This window comes from Schistocerca piceifrons, chromosome 3 (assembly GCF_021461385.2).
Source record: "Schistocerca piceifrons isolate TAMUIC-IGC-003096 chromosome 3, iqSchPice1.1, whole genome shotgun sequence".
Classification (NCBI taxonomy): Eukaryota; Metazoa; Arthropoda; class Insecta; order Orthoptera; family Acrididae; genus Schistocerca; species Schistocerca piceifrons.
In genome coordinates, this window is record NC_060140.1 from 332240884 (window position 1) to 332259723 (window position 18840).

At 38.6% G+C, this 18840-nt stretch overlaps 1 protein-coding gene across 1 annotated transcript in view; it reads left to right on the top strand.

Annotated features, from left to right (window-relative positions):
* Nucleotides 1-18840, top strand: part of LOC124788632 (fatty acid synthase-like) — a 507799-nt gene that overhangs the window by 165718 nt on the left and 323241 nt on the right. Inside the window, exon 6 of the mRNA XM_047255903.1 lies at nt 7585-7823. Within this exon, the coding sequence (XP_047111859.1) occupies nt 7585-7823 (239 nt within the window). The remainder of the gene's footprint in view (nt 1-7584; nt 7824-18840) is intronic.

Genomic DNA, 18840 nt, shown 5'->3' on the forward strand with positions numbered 1-18840 from the left:
AGGCCCACCATACTTGCTCCGGACACTGCGAGAGGGCTGTACAAGCAATGATCACACGCACGGCACAGCGGACACACCAGGAACCGCGGTGTTGGCCGTCGAATGGCGCTAGCTGCGCAGCATTTGTGCACCGCCGCCGTCAGTGTCAGCCAGTTTGCCGTGGCATACGGAGCTCCATCGCAGTCTTTAACACTGGTAGCATGCCACGACAGCGTGGACGTGAACCGTATGTGCAGTTGACGGACTTTGAGCGAGGGCGTATAGTGGGCATGCGGGAGGCCGGGTGGACGTACCGCCGAATTGCTCAACACGTGGGGCGTGAGGTCTCCACAGTACATCGATGTTGTCGCCAGTGGTCGGCGGAAGGTGCACGTGCCCGTCGACCTGGGACCGGACCGCAGCGATGCACGGATGCACGCCAAGACTGTAGGATCCTACGCAGTGCCGTAGGGGACCGCACCGCCACTTCCCAGCAAATTAGGGACACTGTTGCTCCTGGGGTATCGGCGAGGACCATTCGCAACCGTCTCCATGAAGCTGGGCTACGGTCCCGCACACCGTTAGGCCGTCTTTCGCTCACGCCCCAACATCGTGCAGCCCGCCTCCAGTGGTGTCGCGACAGGCGTGAATGGAGGGACGAATGGAGACGTGTCATCTTCAGCGATGAGAGTCGCTTCTGCCTTGGTGCCAATGATGGTCGTATGCGTGTTTGGCGCCGTGCAGGTGAGCGCCACAATCAGGACTGCATACGACCGAGGCACACAGGGCCAACACCCGGCATCATGGTGTGGGGAGCGATCTCCTACACTGGCCGTACACCACTGGTGATCGTCGAGGGGACACTGAATAGTGCACAGTACATCCAAACCGTCATCGAACCCATCGTTCTGCCATTCCTAGACTGGCAAGGGAACTTGCTGTTCCAACAGGACAATGCACGTCCGCATGTATCCCGTGCCACCCAACGTGCTCTAGAAGGTGTAAGTCAACTATCCTGGCCAGCAAGATCTCCGGATCTGTCCCCCATTGAGCATGTTTGGGACTGGATGAAGCGTCGTCTCACGCGGTCTGCACGTCCAGCACGAACGCTGGTCCAACTGAGGCGCCAGGTGGAAATGGCATGGCAAGCCGTTCCACAGGACTACATCCAGCATCTCTACGATCGTCTCCATGGGAGAATAGCAGCCTGCATTGCTGCGAAAGGTGGATATACACTGTACTAGTGCCGACATTGTGCATGCTCTGTTGCCTGTGTCTATGTGCCTGTGGTTCTGTCAGTGTGATCATGTGATGTATCTGACCCCAGGAATGTGTCAATAAAGTTTCCCCTTCCTGGGACAATGAATTCACGGTGTTCTTATTTCAATTTCCAGGAGTGTATGTCAAGCAGAATGACCTTTTCCTTAGCAATCAGCATGGATTCTCAAAAAAATCAGTCATACAAAACCCAACTTATACTTTTCTCACATGTCTTCGTAGAAGCTGTGGATCAAGTCAGTCAGGTGAATGCAATATTTCTTGATTTCCAAAAAAGCATTTAACTCACTAACACACCAATGTTTATTAACAAAAGCGTGATGATTGTAGATAATAAACAAAATCTGTTACTGGATTGAGTATTTCTTTGTAAGAAGGTTGCAGCATGTAATCTGTCATTGACAGAAGGAGAAGTAATTTCAGGCATGTCTCATGGAAGTGTATTGGGACCACTGCTGTTCTTATAATGTATGATTGTTGTATATTAATGACCCCAGTGACAATTTTAACAGTAACTTGAGTGTCTTTGGATATGATGCAATTACCTCTAATGAAGTACTGTCTGAAAAAGCTGTACAAATATTCAGGCAGATCCTGATACTGTATCAAAGCGTTGCATATATTGGCAACTTGTTTTAAATGCACAGAAAAATAAAAGTGTGCTCTTCCTAAAATCCAGAAAAGTTGTATCCTTTAACTACAGTATCAATGAGTCATAATTGGAGTAAGTCGTACATGAGCCTACACACAACACCACAAAACACAAAAAAAAACCATCATATGCTGGGCCAAAAGCCCTTTAAAAACTCCCTTCATTCTTGAGAGAAATAAACAATAAAAACATTTTCAAAAAAGTCTCAGTGTTAATGAATTTATGTGCACTACAGTTCAAAACAATTGCAATACCATTATTGTATCAAAAGATACCAAGAGACCAAAATCTAATTTAATATGAAATAGCCCTAGAATAATTTTGTAATAAATTATATTTTTTTTAAACAGTAGACAGTTAAAACTATGTACCTGTTGGTGCATGAAATGAAAATATATCTTGATCCATACAATGTACTTTTTCAAAAGATAAATAAATAAATAAATAAATATAAATACTTGGATTTACAGTTTTTGGGTGTATGAAAATCAGTTATCATTTAGCCTCTGTTGTAAATAAAGTGGATGACAAACTTTGGTTCTTTAGCTGGTTACTGGGAAAGTGCCTAGCCCATGAAGAAGACTGCTCACAAAACACCTGTGCATCCCATCTTTGGGATCCCATACCATATTTGAGAATTTGAGGAAGTTACTAATGTCCTGTGCATAATCAAATTTGTAGTGAATTGGCATTTGTGATTTAGTTACTGTAGCAGATACAGTGATTACATATTGTGTCACTTAATTTTTCCTTCAAGAGGAGTGTATATTATCTACATTTATCATAAATTACCTCATTTTTGAGTTTGTTAATGACTATAACTAACCTGAGAAAGTTTTTGGGTAATGAGTAGTTTTTACCACAGCTTTTCCTGTTGCCTTTATAGAAATCTCATATTGTGTATTTATTTCAATTCTTATAGGGAATTATTTAATTGGATACATAAAAAATCTGCTCACCAAGTGATGGCAGAACAGACACATAACAGACTCTTGTGATTGGCAAAATTTCTGAGCCAATGGCTCCTTCTTCAGGCAGAAGGGTTGAAGGGGAAGGAAGAAGGGTGAAGGAAAAGGTCTAGGAAAAGTGTTAGATTTTGGGAAAGTCACCCAGAACCATGGGTCAGGGGAGGCTTACCATACAGGATGAGAAGGATTCTTCTATCTCGTACGTGACTGCAAGTGGCATGTCAGTGGTAAATCTAGGCACTCTGTTCAGTGTAGATGGGGCCCAGGGAGAACTCAGGTTGTTATACTCATCCCTCTAACCAAGTTCAAGGTGGTCTTTCACTGAAACTGAAACTGGGTCAGTGGGATTCACTTCACCAAATTTAGGGCTACGTGTTTTGTTCTGTGTTGAGAAAAAACAAACACAAAAGATTGGGGTATATTAATTGTTGGCAGTTAAATGTATAGTGAATAATGATACCCGTTAGGGAAATGGCAGCAAGAGCCAGGAAAGGACAACAGGTGAACTCAGTGTGTATGCCAGGGGGTGTAATTCAACATGTTGAAGTGGCTATTCCAGCAGCCATTGAGGCAACAGGGTGCAACCAGCTGCAGATTGTGGCACATGTTGGAACCAATGATGGTTGTCATCTGGGCTCTGAGGTACTACTTGGGTCATTCCGGTGACTGACAGAGAAAGTTGTGAAGACCAGTCTTTCACATGGAATTTCAATGAAGTTCACAGTTTACAGCATTGTCCTCAGAACTGATCACAGCCCCCTGGTTCCGAGGCAATATGAAGGTCTGAACCAGCAATTTTGAATGCTCAGTGACAAGTTAGGCTGCAACTTTCTGGACTTGTGCCATAGGGTTGAGAGCTGTAGAGTGACTCTAAATGGCTCAAGTATGAACTACTCTTCAGAGACTGTTACAAAGGTAGCTGGCAGTATGTGGGGTGCACACAAGGGTATTTTTAGATTAGGCAACTCTCCAGACAGTCCAGAGAATGACAGCTGTAGGAGGCCCAGAAGTATAAGTGTAAATTCAACAGAATTCATCTCACAGGTAAAAGTATTAAAATTTTAGAAAGCATTTTGTAATTGGCGCAAAGCAGCGATCAGTATAAAATGCTAAAAAATAAAAACAGTTTTGATCACATTTTCAGATTTTTGTTCATTGGCAACTGGCTTCAAACCTTTCCTCAGATCATCTTCATGCTTTTCCCCACCATTATGCCTGCTGGTGGTAGCAGACAGAGCAAGATCTGTAGAAGTAAGGATGTCTTGCTCCATCTGCCACCACCAGCAGGCATAATGGTGGGAAAAAGCCTGAAGATGGTCTGAGGAAGGGGCCAAAACTGGCTGCTAATAAACAAAACTCTGAAAACGTGATTGAGACTGTTTTTATTTGATAAAACTATTTTGATAAATCTATTAAAATCCTAATAATTAACTGCTGAAGCATTCACAACAAAAGAACAGAGTTTGAAGAGCTCCTGAAAAGCAGCGAATTTCACATAACGCTAGGTACAAAAAGCAGGTTGAAGCCTAAAATTGATATTAGTGAGATTTCTGGGGAAAATTTAAGTATATATCAAAAGTATAGGCTAATGGGAAATGGAGGTGGTGTGTTTGTCATAGTAGCCAAGAAACTCCTATACATTGTGATAGAAGTTGAAACTGAATGCAAGAGCGTTTGGGCACATCTCAGTTTTAGGGGTGGGCATGAATTGGTAATTGGTTCTTTCTGTTGCCCACAATACTCATCTACTGTTGCAACTGAAATATTTAGAGAAAACCTCAGTTTACTTGCATATATAATTCCCAAGCATACTGTAATCAGTGGAGATTTTAGTCATCCAACAATCAACTGGGAAAATCACAGTTTTGTTATAGTGGGCATGACAAGACATCCCATCAAACATTGCTATATGCCACGCAGTCTAAGGCACCTTGTCACATTCCTTGTAGCTCCCCATGTTGGAGGTTCGAGTCCCCCCTCGGGCATGAGTGGGTGTGTTATCTATTGCTTCAGTTGGTTTAAGTTACATTAAGTAGTGTGTAGGCTTAGGGACTGATGACCTCAGCAGTTTGGTCCCATAAGACCTTACCACAATTTTTTTCAAAAACCTATGTCCAGTATTTCAAGAGCCAGTATTAAGAGAAGACCCTAGTAATACACTTCAGATCCCTATGTATCACTCCCATAGGAACTGTGAAGACAGGATTAGACAAATTACAGAGGCACTAATGCATAGTATAGTGCTAAGTAGTTTCTGCCATCCCTTCACAGTGGTTTGCAGCATATGTAATTAACTTGTAATATCACATTCTCTTTGTTTTGAAAAGACTTTGCCCAGTAACCTTTGCATGTAATATCCAATATCAGAGATAACAGTATATTAAAATCTGCTTGTTGTGATTATTTTCATACATTTAAGTGCTATGGAATCACCCTCTGGATCAGTTCACTGGTACCAAAAACATGGTTTCCACTGAAAAAAAGTTGTCAGATTTATGTATCGAGTGCTTCCAAGAACCCACTGTTTTGGTCTTTTTAAGCAAGTAAGGATATAGATCACTACTCAGAATGTAATTATTTGTTCATGGCTTCACAAGCAACAATTTGTTATACCATAAAACAAATTAAACATATCACAATCATAACACAAGAAGGAAGTATGTCATACACTGTGACCCATAGAATTTAACCTAAATCTTTAACTCACTTCCATGTGATATTAAATTTCTTCAAGATAAGGAATTATTTGAAAGGTTAATAATGGAGTTTGTGCTTGAAAATGGTTTTTATTCATCAGATTAATTTATTAACTGAGAAAGACGGGCAGTTTCCAACATTTTTCTATGTTTGCTGTTTAAAGACAGACTGTTTCCCACATTTTTCTATGTTTTCTGTTTTATGTTTCTATTGACCTTCCTATGTGCTTCTGCATATTTGTATGTTCTCCTCAGTTTGATGATGATTTTCCACTGTTGTCACTTCCATGTGCAGTTTTGTCTACCTAGAATATAGAGGGGAAATTTTTGAAATGAAAGGAGTGGTAACTGTCAGACTGGAGATGGTGGTTAGCAGATTTAAGCTGACAAAGATTTTTAAAGATCCAGAAAGCAATGCCCAACAATATGGCTTCAGAGGCAGAGAGGACTGGATGAATATAAATTGTAAAGCATTTGAAGTGTCAGAGAAATTGATGCAGGGCTTTTTGCCTCTGGATCCATATCATAAGGTTGTTATCACACTTCTGAGCCACAAAAAAGTTTTAAATTCCTACAAAGTGTGAATGGCTCATTAACAGCTTAGCATGAGAAGTTGCTATATGATTAGCTATTTGTGTTACATCACTTTGTTTGAAGATCTAGCTTTTAAAGGAGACATATACGAGCATGAAAAGTCCAATGAAGGGCATAGTAAATTACAATGTGTGGGGGCATGATAGAATGTATTGTTAAATGACAGCAAAGCTTTGGATTTGAACAGATGCTGAAGTTTTAGGGTGGGAGGGGGGATGAGATGAGTGTTATTGTTATTCTTATGAAGGTAGGCTAAGGGCAATGCGCTTAAGATGCTACTCCAAATAGTGGCAATCCTCTCAGTGTATAATAAGTAGCCAAAATGGAGTGAGTGTGGGTAGTTGGGATTTTTGAACTTGGAAAACTTGTAGATATTGTTCTTGTGGTGATGAGGTAGAGAATGTATTTTATGTCAGCCTTGGAGGTCTTACTGACCAAGTGGAATGATGTAACTGAAGCTAAATTTGCAAGTGGAGTGTCTGGCCAAGAGCTTCCATCAGTTTTGCACCTCAGTGGTTGAAACATTGTTTTTAGATGGGACTGCCAGTTCAGTTATGCTTGACTCAGAGGTAGCAGTTCAATTGCTGATAGTGTAAGAAATTTTCACCACCGTATTTGACCAACAGAAGGAGATGTGATAGTGTGAAGTTCCTGATCACCATCATGCCAGTGTTTTCAATTGAATTCCAAACCTTTCTGCTGTGTCTTGTGGAATGAGGGCATGTGACATGGTTGATGGTGATGCATGCAACAGATAGGAACATACAGCTTGGCCACACTTTATACATGTCCAATAGTAATGAACAAATACACTGTAGACTCAACTCTCATATGCCGTGAAGATACAGCCTGTTGTTCATTGAGGAAGAAAAGCTTTTCTGATCAGGTAGTTGAACCTAATCTTCAATGGCTACCAGCCAACAATGCCACATGACTCTTCCTTTCTGGAGAGAATGGTTATTTCAGGATAGATTTTGATACATTGAATGGTATTGTTTCAATCATTACTAAACTGGTACCTTCGGAGAGTTTCATGAAAAGGCTACTGATGTAAGTCAGAAGACACTGAAGAGTTGAAAGGAGATAGGGCGGTATATACAAACTAGATGAGATAAAGTTTGGCAAATGTCTTTGTAACAAAGGACCCAAGCTTATATATTTGGAGAAGTGTTACCATATACATGGTCAGTGTATTTCCTAAATTAAAAGAAATGAATAATAATATGTCTTAACCACCTGGAATGCCTACTCTTAAATAAAGAATTTTATTTTTCATGCACAGAAAAATATTTGTACCCATATTCTTCCACATTTTATAGGTTTAGCAGTTTTGATCATGGGAAAATTGTTTGGGAAGGATATGCAGTGTCATGTAATTATACTCAAGAGTAATATTTAACCTCTGTTCTGATAACAGCTGATGGATATGTAAGAAGTGAAGCAGTAGCTGCAATATTTCTTCAAAAATCTGATATTGCTCGCCGTCACTATGCAGAAATTGTACATATTGGTATAAACACTGATGGCCATAAAACCACAAGCATGTCTTACCCATCAAGAGAAATGCAGTCACGTTTGCTGGAAGAGACCTACAGATCAGCTTCTATTGACCCAGCAAGTGTGGATTATATTGAAGCCCATGGAACAGGCACAAAGGTAACAATCCTGTGTAGTGTGTGTAATTATGTTTAATTAGCATACTAGGATGGCAAACTTCGAACTTAAGATGGTAAATCATTATTCTTCAAATAATAATTTACAGACTAGTAAAAGTCAGATCAAATATAAATACCTCCTCAGGTAGAAAGATTAATTGAACTCACAGTTCTGAGGCCAGACATTCCTTCTGGCACGGTCGAGAGAAGATGGAAGAAGAATAAAAAAAGTAGAAATATCTCAAAGACTAGGTCTTATACTGATTGACATTCCTTCTTCTATTATTTCCATCCTATCTTCTTCTGTATATATCTGTGTCTTCCCTTCTTTTATACATCAGTCAGTTTTTATCTTATATTTTCTCTGCTTTCATATCTTAAGTCTTCGTGCCTTATTGGTAGTGTATTTCGTTTTCTGGCTTCTTCTGATCTATATTTTAATGTTGCATTATCTTTGTCTCCTTTTGTGTATTCCCTTCTTGATTCCCTAAATTCTAATGAATGTTTACTTGATTTGATGCTATTTTCACTTAACTACTCACATCCAAGTTATAAGGTGTTAGTGCTGGTAGTGATTAATCATTTCACCATGGTAGGTAAAGTTAGCATGCTACATACTTTAATCTGAAATTTTAATTGATAAAAGGAATGTTTACTTACGTGGGAGGTAAAACTGTGTGCCTCACTAAGGATGAAACAAAATCTTTTACTTTTCATGGAAAGTGTGGTACCAAGTGTTGTCAATTGGTAGAAGATTATCAATGAAATCCAAAACTCAGCTATGTTTTTGTCAAAGTGTAGGACTCTTAAAATATGAAATGTCACTTACCATGTGAAGTATTGCAGTTCTCTGAGAAGTTCGTGATGTAACGCTGAAAACAGCAGAGTATGATTTAAAATAAAATTTTCAACTTCATCTTTTTTAATTTTTTATTTACATTTCTTTTTGGATGTAGTCATCACTTCTTGACTTTTGTAAACATCATTTTGTTAACAAAGGTATATTATGTATCATATTTGTGTACAAAGATTTACTACATAACATATTTATCTACAAAGGTTAATACATAAAACATACAGCTTGGAATTCCTTCAATGAATACAGGCATTTATTTTTAAGAAATATTTTGTATATAATAACATTTGGGTGTGTGACTCTAAGGCTTACAAACATTATACAAAGAGATATTTAGTTTTGATAAGATCGCAATGACAGGTCTCCCTGTACCCAGACCATGTATCAACCTAACCTCTCTCATTTGTAGTACCAGTATTCTTTTCAGGTGCTCATAAGTGGCACACCACCTCAACTCTATCCTATAATTTACAAATGGGAAAATTAATTGGTAGTATATCGTTTCCACTGTTGTTACACACCATTTTGGATAGTTGACTTAATAAGTGCTATGCACTGCTTATTTTCCTACACATGAAACTGACATAGTTTTCCTATTGTGGCTGCCAAGTACAGACCAAGGAATTTAAAGTCTTCATCGTCTGTGTACAAAATTCCACAAACATTGTCTACACATCTGTTGCATGAGTTGCTTGCTTTGAACTCAACTTACTATGATTTTCTGATATTGACAGTCAGGCCCCAATTACTAAATTATTTAATCACTTCTGATGCCTTATGTGTTGAAAAATATGTTACATCCACCTTATTATCATCAGAAAACAACAGAGATATGTCATCAGTGTAATTAATTACATGGGAATTAGAAGGTTCTACAATATCATGTACAAATATGAGAAAAAGAAATGCTTGCAATAACGACGCCTGCAGCATTCCCTGCGCTAGTGTTTCCTTCATAGACTGGATGTTGATTTTTCTCATCCCATTCTGATAATTTATACTTGCACATCGTTTATAACTTTTAGTCACATAGATAGAAGTTCAAGGGTTGTGTGTGTGATGTCACATGTCTTCATGGAACAGAAATAGCTATAAATATTTAGGAGACAACATATTTCTATTCTGAATCATAGTTACACCAGCTTTTAAAAATATACATTTACTAGGCATGTAAGTTGCTATAATGATAAGATATTGTTTTAAGCTCCACTGTATTTGTCAAAATATTACACTTCCCAGACTATAAGTTTTAATTTTAATTCTGATATACTGTTTTCTCGGGTCATGTTTTAACTTCAAAATTTAAAAAGATTTTTCCTCATACAATATTGAGAATGAAATTAAATTACTGACAAAGATCAAAATATGACTCATAATGTAAAAAAATAAGCCTGAACAGGTGTAACAATTTTGTTTCAGAGATTATCAAAGGAGAATTATTATTGGTTTCAGACACACCTTTTAGTTGTTTTATCAGGTTCAGAGGCACTTCTAAATTTTGTTGTTTTCATTCTACAGCAGTTTCATGGACACCAGCTTGTTTAAATAAATTGGACATATTGCCACAAAACAGTTTTAAAACATTGTTTTACGTTTTTATGGTATCATTAATTTAAGTAAAATATGTCCATCCTTTAGATCTCAGTGGCGTCAGGACACAATAAAAGCCAACAAACCTTTGACAAGAAGCAGTCACTGCATGACTGCAAACCATGACAAACAATATGGCCAATGAATAGAGGAGCAGGCCCAGTGGTCAAAACTCAGTGTGGGGGATGGAAGGCAGTACCATAGACACAAGCAGTCACTCATGCACTTTAGGGATAAGCCTGTAAAATTGATTTGATACGAGTACTTTTCTTTTGATATTGAGTAAGTACTGAAAGAATGATTTGATTCTAAAAGTACTTGGTATCAAAACAAAAATATCAAGTACTTACTTGAAAATTTTATCAGAACATCCCTGCATGTGTCTGCCCATAAAAGTAAACAAAGCTCACGATGTTACGCCTCCCCTCCACCCCCCCCCCCCCACCCTTACCCTCCCAGCTGCCATAATACATGTTTATGCAGCAGGCGCAGCATTGCTGCCAAATGATGCATGAGGAGGGTTGTGGCACTGTACTAATGAAGTAGCTACACATTATACAATGCGTGCATCAGGCAACAAATTAAATAATTTTTCATCACAGCTTACATTCACTGATTTAAAAAAAGATGGTCCATTCCTTACATCACCCACTTAGGGGCTGACTCTCTCTCTCTCTCTCTCTCCCTTTCTACATCTACATCTATATTTATACTCCGCAAGCCACCGAGTGGTGTGTGGCGGAGGGCACTTTACGTGCCACTGTCATTACCTCCCTTTCCTGTTCCATTCGCATATGGTTCGCGGGAAGAACGACTGCCGGAAAGCCTCTGTGTGTGCTCAAATCTCTCTAATTTTACATTCGTGAGCTCCTCAGGGGTATAAGTAGGGGGAAGCAATATATTCGATACCTCATCCAGAATCTCGAAACCTGGACAGCAAGCTACACCGCGATGCAGAGCGCCTCTCTTGAAGAGTCTGCCACTTGAGTTTGCTAAACATCTCCGTAACGCTATCACGCTTAGCAAATAACCCTGTGATAAAACGTGCTGCTCTTCTTTGGATCTTCTTTATCTCCTCTGTCAACCCGACCTAGTACGGATCCTACACTGATGAGCAGTACTCAAGTATAGACCGAACGAGTGTTTTGTAAGTCAACTCCTTTGTTGATGGACTGCATTTTCTAAGGACTCTCCCAATGAATGTCAACCTGGCACCCGCATTACCAACAATTAATTTTATATGATCATTCCACTTCAAATTGTACCACACGCATACTCCCAGATATTTTACAGAAGTAACTGCTACCAGTGTTTGTTCCACTATCATATAATCATACAATAAAGGATACTTCTTTCTATGTATTCGCAATACATTACATTTGTCTATGTTAAGGGTCAGTTGCCACTCCCTGCACCAAGTGCCTATCCACTGCAGATCTTCCTGCATTTCGCTGCAATTTTCTAATGCTACAACTTCTCTGTATACTACAGCATCATCCGCAAAAAGCCGCATGGAACTTCCGACACTATCTACTAGGTCATTTATATATTTCTTTCTGTCTCTTTACGTCTCTCTCTCTTTCTTTCTTTCTCTTTCTTTCTCTCTCCTTTTCTCCTTTTTTTTTTTACATATTCTTCCTCAGCATTCAGTAGGTTGAATGGTATAGTCATAAAAAAGTAACAGGCAAACCCACTTTTGCATTTATTATATTAGTGTGGATTGTGGATTTATTTAAGTTCTTATTTAAGTTACAGAATACAGAAACTTATTCTAGGCTGTTCCAATACTCCAGAGAAGGAAGTCACATCATCTCCATGGGGATCAATTACAATCGGAGTCCTAGAGGGTCAATCATTGGTTCACTACTGTTCTTGCTTTATGTGACTGATCTGCTATTTTATTTGAAACAGGAGTGAGAATTAGTCCTGTTTTCCAATGATACAAGCATTATTGTGAAGCTGAGCAAAGAAACAGCAATGTAGAAGGTAGTGAATGATGTTTTCGGAAAGTAGGTGAGAGTCTTGCACAAATGGGCTAGCTTTAAACGTTGGAAGAACACTGCTCATCCTGTTTTCTACTGTCAAAATAAACTACCTCCAGTTAACTTATTATATCAACAATAAATAATAAACAGAATAGAAAATTCTTAGGTCTTAGGTGTACATGTTGATAAAAACTGAAAGCTGCATTGGGACTTTATGTAGAATTAGTGGTGATGAGTGAAAACAGGTGCCCTGGTGTGGCTTGAACCCAGGATCTCCTGCTTACTAAGCAATTGTGTTAACCACTGTGCCACCTGGTCATAGTGTTTACTGAAAATGCACAGACTATCCTCCTACACTCCCTTGGTCGATTCACATTCCCATGTAGTACCACCTATCTACTGTCCCCGTCCATGTTCTCCAAGTGCACCGATTTTTACATTTCTTCTTGAGATCAAAGGAAATGTGCATTTGCACTGAAGATAGTTGAGTCATTGTCTGCTGAGGTGAATCAGTTATATGAATGCCAGGTGCTTGTTCTGCAGGACATGACTGAAAGAATGGACAGCACACTAAATCCACAGCTATGATAGATATTATGTAAATTGAAGGTGGAGGGGGGAGAGAAAAGAAGGGAAGTAAAAGGAACTAATGATATCAGTTTAAATAACTTTCCAGCTATGCTATTTGTTGTATGCTTTATATGCAGATCTGCTGTTTGCAATCACACGCAAGCATGCTTGGGTATTGTCATCCCTTTCATTTTCTTGACTGCTTCAAACTGGAAATTTCCATGGGTTGCAGCATCACAGATTATTTCAGTTAGCAAGCAGAAACACCTCTTATCTTTACCTTGCATTAGTCCTCTAGAAATCTATGGCCATAAATTTGTTATTGTTCCAGTTAGTCCTTCTTTTGTCCCAATTTGATATAGCCTTGAGGCAGTGGAGCTTTGTGAAGTTAATGTGATGGGGAAGTGGCCTGAACCTGTAGGATATGGGTGTACTTCCCATTTAAAGTCTTGCATGGTATTTGAAGTGCAAAGTGTAAGGTCTGTTGCCAACAATCTTTGATCTGGAAGTAATTATTGCATTGGTGACTCATCATTTAGAATGATTAAATTAAAATCATTGACCACATCCATTGTGGCCTCTCCATACATGTCACTTATTTTGCAACCCAACATGACAGTGTGCTTTGAAATCCCTGCAAAACATAAATGTTGGTTCTAGTCAGTTAATTAATACATTGTTATCATTTGGTGTATTGAAATGAGGTTGAATGGTCCTGATGGAGCAGATTGATGTTGAGTTATAATTTCCATAATTAAATTAAAAAGTTTTTAGTATAGAGATATTTCTACTTAATTTGGCTGTCTTCCAGAATTTTGGGGTTGCATTTAATATTCTCTGTGGGGATTTTTGTTATATTCAGTGACATGATATTGATAAGGATATGAGCTATTGATGGTAGGACTCAAATGGAGTGTGTTTGAGTGCAGAGGTGAAGGGTCCCACTGTGGTGAGCAAAGAACAGGTCACCATTGTTGACAATAAGGAGTCTTACGGTGGTTTTTAGCTTGACAATGCACATTTGTCATCATGTGCTGGTGCTATTAGTGCTACTTCCACATTTGAGTAGCTACTTGCTAAGCTTTTAGCTTGCATGAATATTATTCTTTGTTTCATTGCAGTTTCCTTGATCTGGTACTGAGCTATGTATTCAGGGAAAATCCATTTCATTTCATTATGTGTATTGCTGCAACAAAGTCTCTGAAGTGTGCAGTTGAGCATTCAGTCCAAAAGTGATCTCCTCCAAAATTTGTGCTTCATGGGGCAGACAGACACTGAGTACTAACATGATTAAATCAGAGACAAAACACTGATACGCTGGCAGTATATGCATCTCTGCAGAGCACAACATCCCATACACCATGATAAATAAGGCAGTGTTTGTGAGTTAAAAGTAACTGCACGTGTTTTATATATGATGACCCTGATCTTCCCACTTTTGTTTACCTTCTTTGTCATATATGGATGGCACTGCAAGTGCCAGAATAGCAGACGCTATAGCATTAGAAATATCTTATTCAGTAAGATGAGTGTCCATATTCCATATTAGACCCTGACACTGAGTTATATAGTAAGGAATGTATGCTTCAAGATTTTGTATTGAAAACATTGAGCATTCTACCAATGAGTTGGCTGGCTTTGGTCAGTACTGGTTTGAGAACATTTTTTCGCACAAGTGACACATCATCTGGTGCACTTCCTGCCCCCCTTTTCCCTCATACACTTCCTGTCTTTGCCCCTACGTGTGCTACGCACTGTATATGCCCATGTCAGCTTGGCACCACATGTGTCTGCTACTAATTATGATGCATTACCTATAGAAATCTTGTAGTTGTAGTGCCTCTGCTGCCCCTCTCAACTTGGTGCTCCAAGTGCCAACTTATGCTGCTTGGGCCTTAACCTGGCCATGGTTTTGGTATGGCTAATTTGATCTTAATCCTGTTTCTTCCAATGGATATTATGTTGTGAACATTCTTTCTACATGGTGGATTTACAGATAACATGAATCTCTTTGATGTCATCAGATGATGCTTTCTTATATGTCCATCTCTGTAACTGTATACTATCCTGTGATAGAAAGAACAGTTAATATGATCAGTTCCATTGGTGCCCACAGTCCATTTGTGAGTTAAAATGTGAGGAATTTACATTCAGTAAAGTGATAGTACAATCCCAATCCCAATTTGAAGTGAAATTTCAGTATCTATCCCAAAAGCCACAGATGTTTGGAACTGAAAATTGTGGTATGGAAAAGAACAGAGATAATTAAGTGGGCAGACAATGAAAGGAATAATGAAGGCTTACAAGTGTAAAGAAGACAATGACTCTCCTGCAGAAGTAAGTAAACTGTATTGGACACATTCTAAGGAAAAATTATTTGCAAACATTATCGTTAAAGAAAAAATAGAAGTGAAAAGAAGCAGAGATGGAAGAAGAAGCAAAGGAAACCGTAAAGTATGGAAGAGCCTGAAGACAAAGTATATACTTGGTGATTCGAGGTCTTTGCGGCAAATGTATAGAGATGGTAGATAATGTCAAGAGGAACAAATTTTGTTAAGATAAAATATTCGCTGATGCATCCTTATGATGGTAGGTACCCTCAAGTATTTGTCGACCCTGGGACAATGAGATTTCACTGAACTGGCAGGATCTACTAACCAGGTGTGCAGTATGCTGCATACCCAAGTAAACTGACTGACTGGTTTTCAACAAATAAAACATAAGAATGAGTGTCACTGAGGAGAGAAAGACATTTTAGAAGTGAACCAAGAACATCAATTTTGCTCAGCCTACTGCCGTTGACGCGACACGGATGACTGGATGATAAGCATCATACACTGCATATCAATGCTGCAGAGTGTTTATGCCCTGTCACCTCTCAGGAGCATAGCCAGTCTTAAATGATGTCTACCATTGGTGGGAAGTGTTATATGTGGTGATGAAAACAGGGTGTTTCAGGGTACGCTGTGCTGAGAAATAACTGTTAAGGAAAAAATGTGATATGTTGCACTGTTTATGAGTCAGTTAGGATTGAAGATGGCCAATTGGATCATTGTGCGAGCAAATTCCAATGGCCTGCCAGACGTAATTAGTGTCAGTTGTCCTTGCAGCATAGTAGGCAATTATTTCTACAATACTGGTATTATAAACAATGCAGTGCACCATTACTCTGCCAGTACTGGCTTCCAAACTAGAAAAAAATGTTGATTAAAATTTATTGTACCTGTGCAATTTGGTTTTAAAAAAATGATGACCCCAAAAATGAACAAATAAAGTGACAACAGTAACTGTTTCATTGGAGATTAAATAACTAAATTGTTAGGCAATAATTCCTGGATTTTAGTTGGTCTAAATAGTGAACAAAGATTAATTGGTAAAAACTGACCCCCAAAGAAGGTTTATAGCAAAATGTGGCTTTACATCAGTGAGTGGAGAAGGGGAGAGGTGACCGTAGGAACCACATGGAATTCAGTGTCATGGCATAGGGGAATGGGAGAGGAGCATGTTAACCAGATGAGTGCTGGCAGGCAAGAGAGCTGTGCACCCCTGCCCATTTTGTCAAACGCTGGTGCCTGAGGCAATGTATGATTCCCGTCACACCACCCTACTGATCGAGGAGGTTGACCAAACTGCACTGAAGGCATCCCTGGTTCAACAGCCCTCACTGTGGGAACTTTAAACACCTCAGCATCCCATGTCACAGATGTGTGACAGTGGCAGCTGCCCAATGCCGAAGCCAGCTACCACATTTCAGTATGGAGAAATGAAAGAAAAAATTTTTGTTTTTGTACTAAAAAGTTATGTCAGTCTTCTTCCATGCAGAGGGAGCCCAAACCATTATAAACAAGGTAATGGCCATCAGCTCTCTGAATACTGGACTTCAAAAATAGAAGAAAAACCTCCAGTAAAAATTATTGTATCTGTAAGATTTGATTTTTTTTTTAATTATTACTTCCAGAATAAACAAATAAAGCGATGATAGTACTACTTCAGTGACGTTATAGATAACTCTGTTTTCAGACAGTAATTTCTACAGTATGATTATCAATGTAATAGACCATTTACTCTGTGGAAACTTGACTACGAACTAGAAATAAACCTCCAGTAATAATTATAGTATCTATGAGATTTTGTTATAAAAGATGACAACTCCCAGAATAAACAAATAAAATGATGACATTACCAGTTTCATTGGAGATATGAATAACTAAGTTGTTAGGCAACAATTCCTACAGTATTATAAAGGATGTACTGGTTCATCAACTGTGTGAGTACTGGACTTCAAAATTAGAAAAAGACCTCCAGAGATATTGTTGTACTTATGACATTTGGGTTTTAAAACACCAAGACAAAAAAGTGATTATTAACAAAGGAAAACATGGTGTTGTGAAAAGTGATTTATGGTATTAGAATATCCATAACCAGTAATTTATATACATGTGAGATTTACTCACATACATTACAGTGCAACAAAAAGTGCACAGAGTGATAATATGGGAGGCATGTTGCAAAAAAGAGAATGATAATCCATGTATAGTTGTTGCTGGATCATAAATGTTTAACACCACTTGACTCGTATCAATATTAGAATGCATATTGTTGATTTCTTTGTTGCAAATATAACAGTGTTGCTGTCATGGCTGGGAGTATTTACACTGTATATTCCATTCATGTTATTATTTACATTTATTGTGTTGAACTTGTAACCTCACCTATTGTTGTTGTTGTGGTCTTTAGTCTGAAAACTGGTTTGATGCAGATCTCTGTGTTATTCTACCCTGTGCAAGCCTCTTCATCTCTACATAACTTCCGCAACCTATATCTGTTGGAATCTGTTCATTGTCTTCAAGCCAGGGTCTTCCTCTTCAACTTTTACTGTCCACACTTCCTTCCTTTATGGAAATGATGATACATTGATGCCTCTGGATGAGACCTATCAACTGATACCTCCTTTTAGTCAGTTTGTGGCAGAAACTTTTTTCCCCAATTCAGTTTCATATCTCCTCATTAGCTATTCAATCTTCCCATGTAATTTTCTACATTCTTCTGTAGGACCTCATTTCAAAAGCTTCTATTCACTTCTTGTCTGAACTGATTATTTCCATGTTTCACTTCCATACAAGGCTACACTCCCTACAAATGCCTTCAGAAGAGACTTCTTAACACTCACATTTATAATCAGTTTTAACACATTTCAGTTTTTCAGCAAAGGTTTTCTTGCTTTTGGCACTCTGCATTTTATATCCTCTCCTCTTTGACAATCATATTATTTTGCTGCTGAAACAGCAAAACTAATCTGCTACTTTTAGTGCCTCATTTACTAACCCAGTTATGTCAGCATCACCTGATTCATTTTGACTACATTCCGTTATTCTAAATTTACTTTTGTTGACATTCATGTTATAAATTCTTTTCAAGATGCTGTCCATTCTGTTCTACTGCTCTTTCCAATATTTTGTTATATCTGACAGAATTACCCAAAACTTGTATTTATGCTCCATGACCTTTAATTTCTTTTCCAAATGTCTCCATGATTTCCATTACTGCTTGCTCACTGCATAGCTTGAACAACATTAGGAACAGGCTGTAACCCGGTCTCACTGCTTCTCAGTCACTGTTTCCCTTCTATGTCTTTCAACTCTTATAAATGCGCTCTGGTTTGTGTAGAAGTTGTAGACAACTTTTTGCTACCTATATTTTACCCCTGCTACTTACAGAATTTAAAAAAAGTGTATTCCAGTCAACGTTGTCAAAAGCTTTCTTCTGCAAATGATGTAAAGGTAAGTTTACCTTTCTCTAGTCTGTATTCTGAAATAAGTCGTGGTATCAATATGGGCTCATATGTCCCTACATTTCTTTGGAACCAAAAATGATCTCGTCCAAGGTTGGCCTCTTCCAGTTTCTCCATTCTCCTGTAAATAATTTTTGTCATTGTTTTGCAATCATGTATCATTAAATTGATAATTCAGCAGTATTCTCAGGTGTCAGCACCTGCTTTCTCTGAAACAGGATTTATT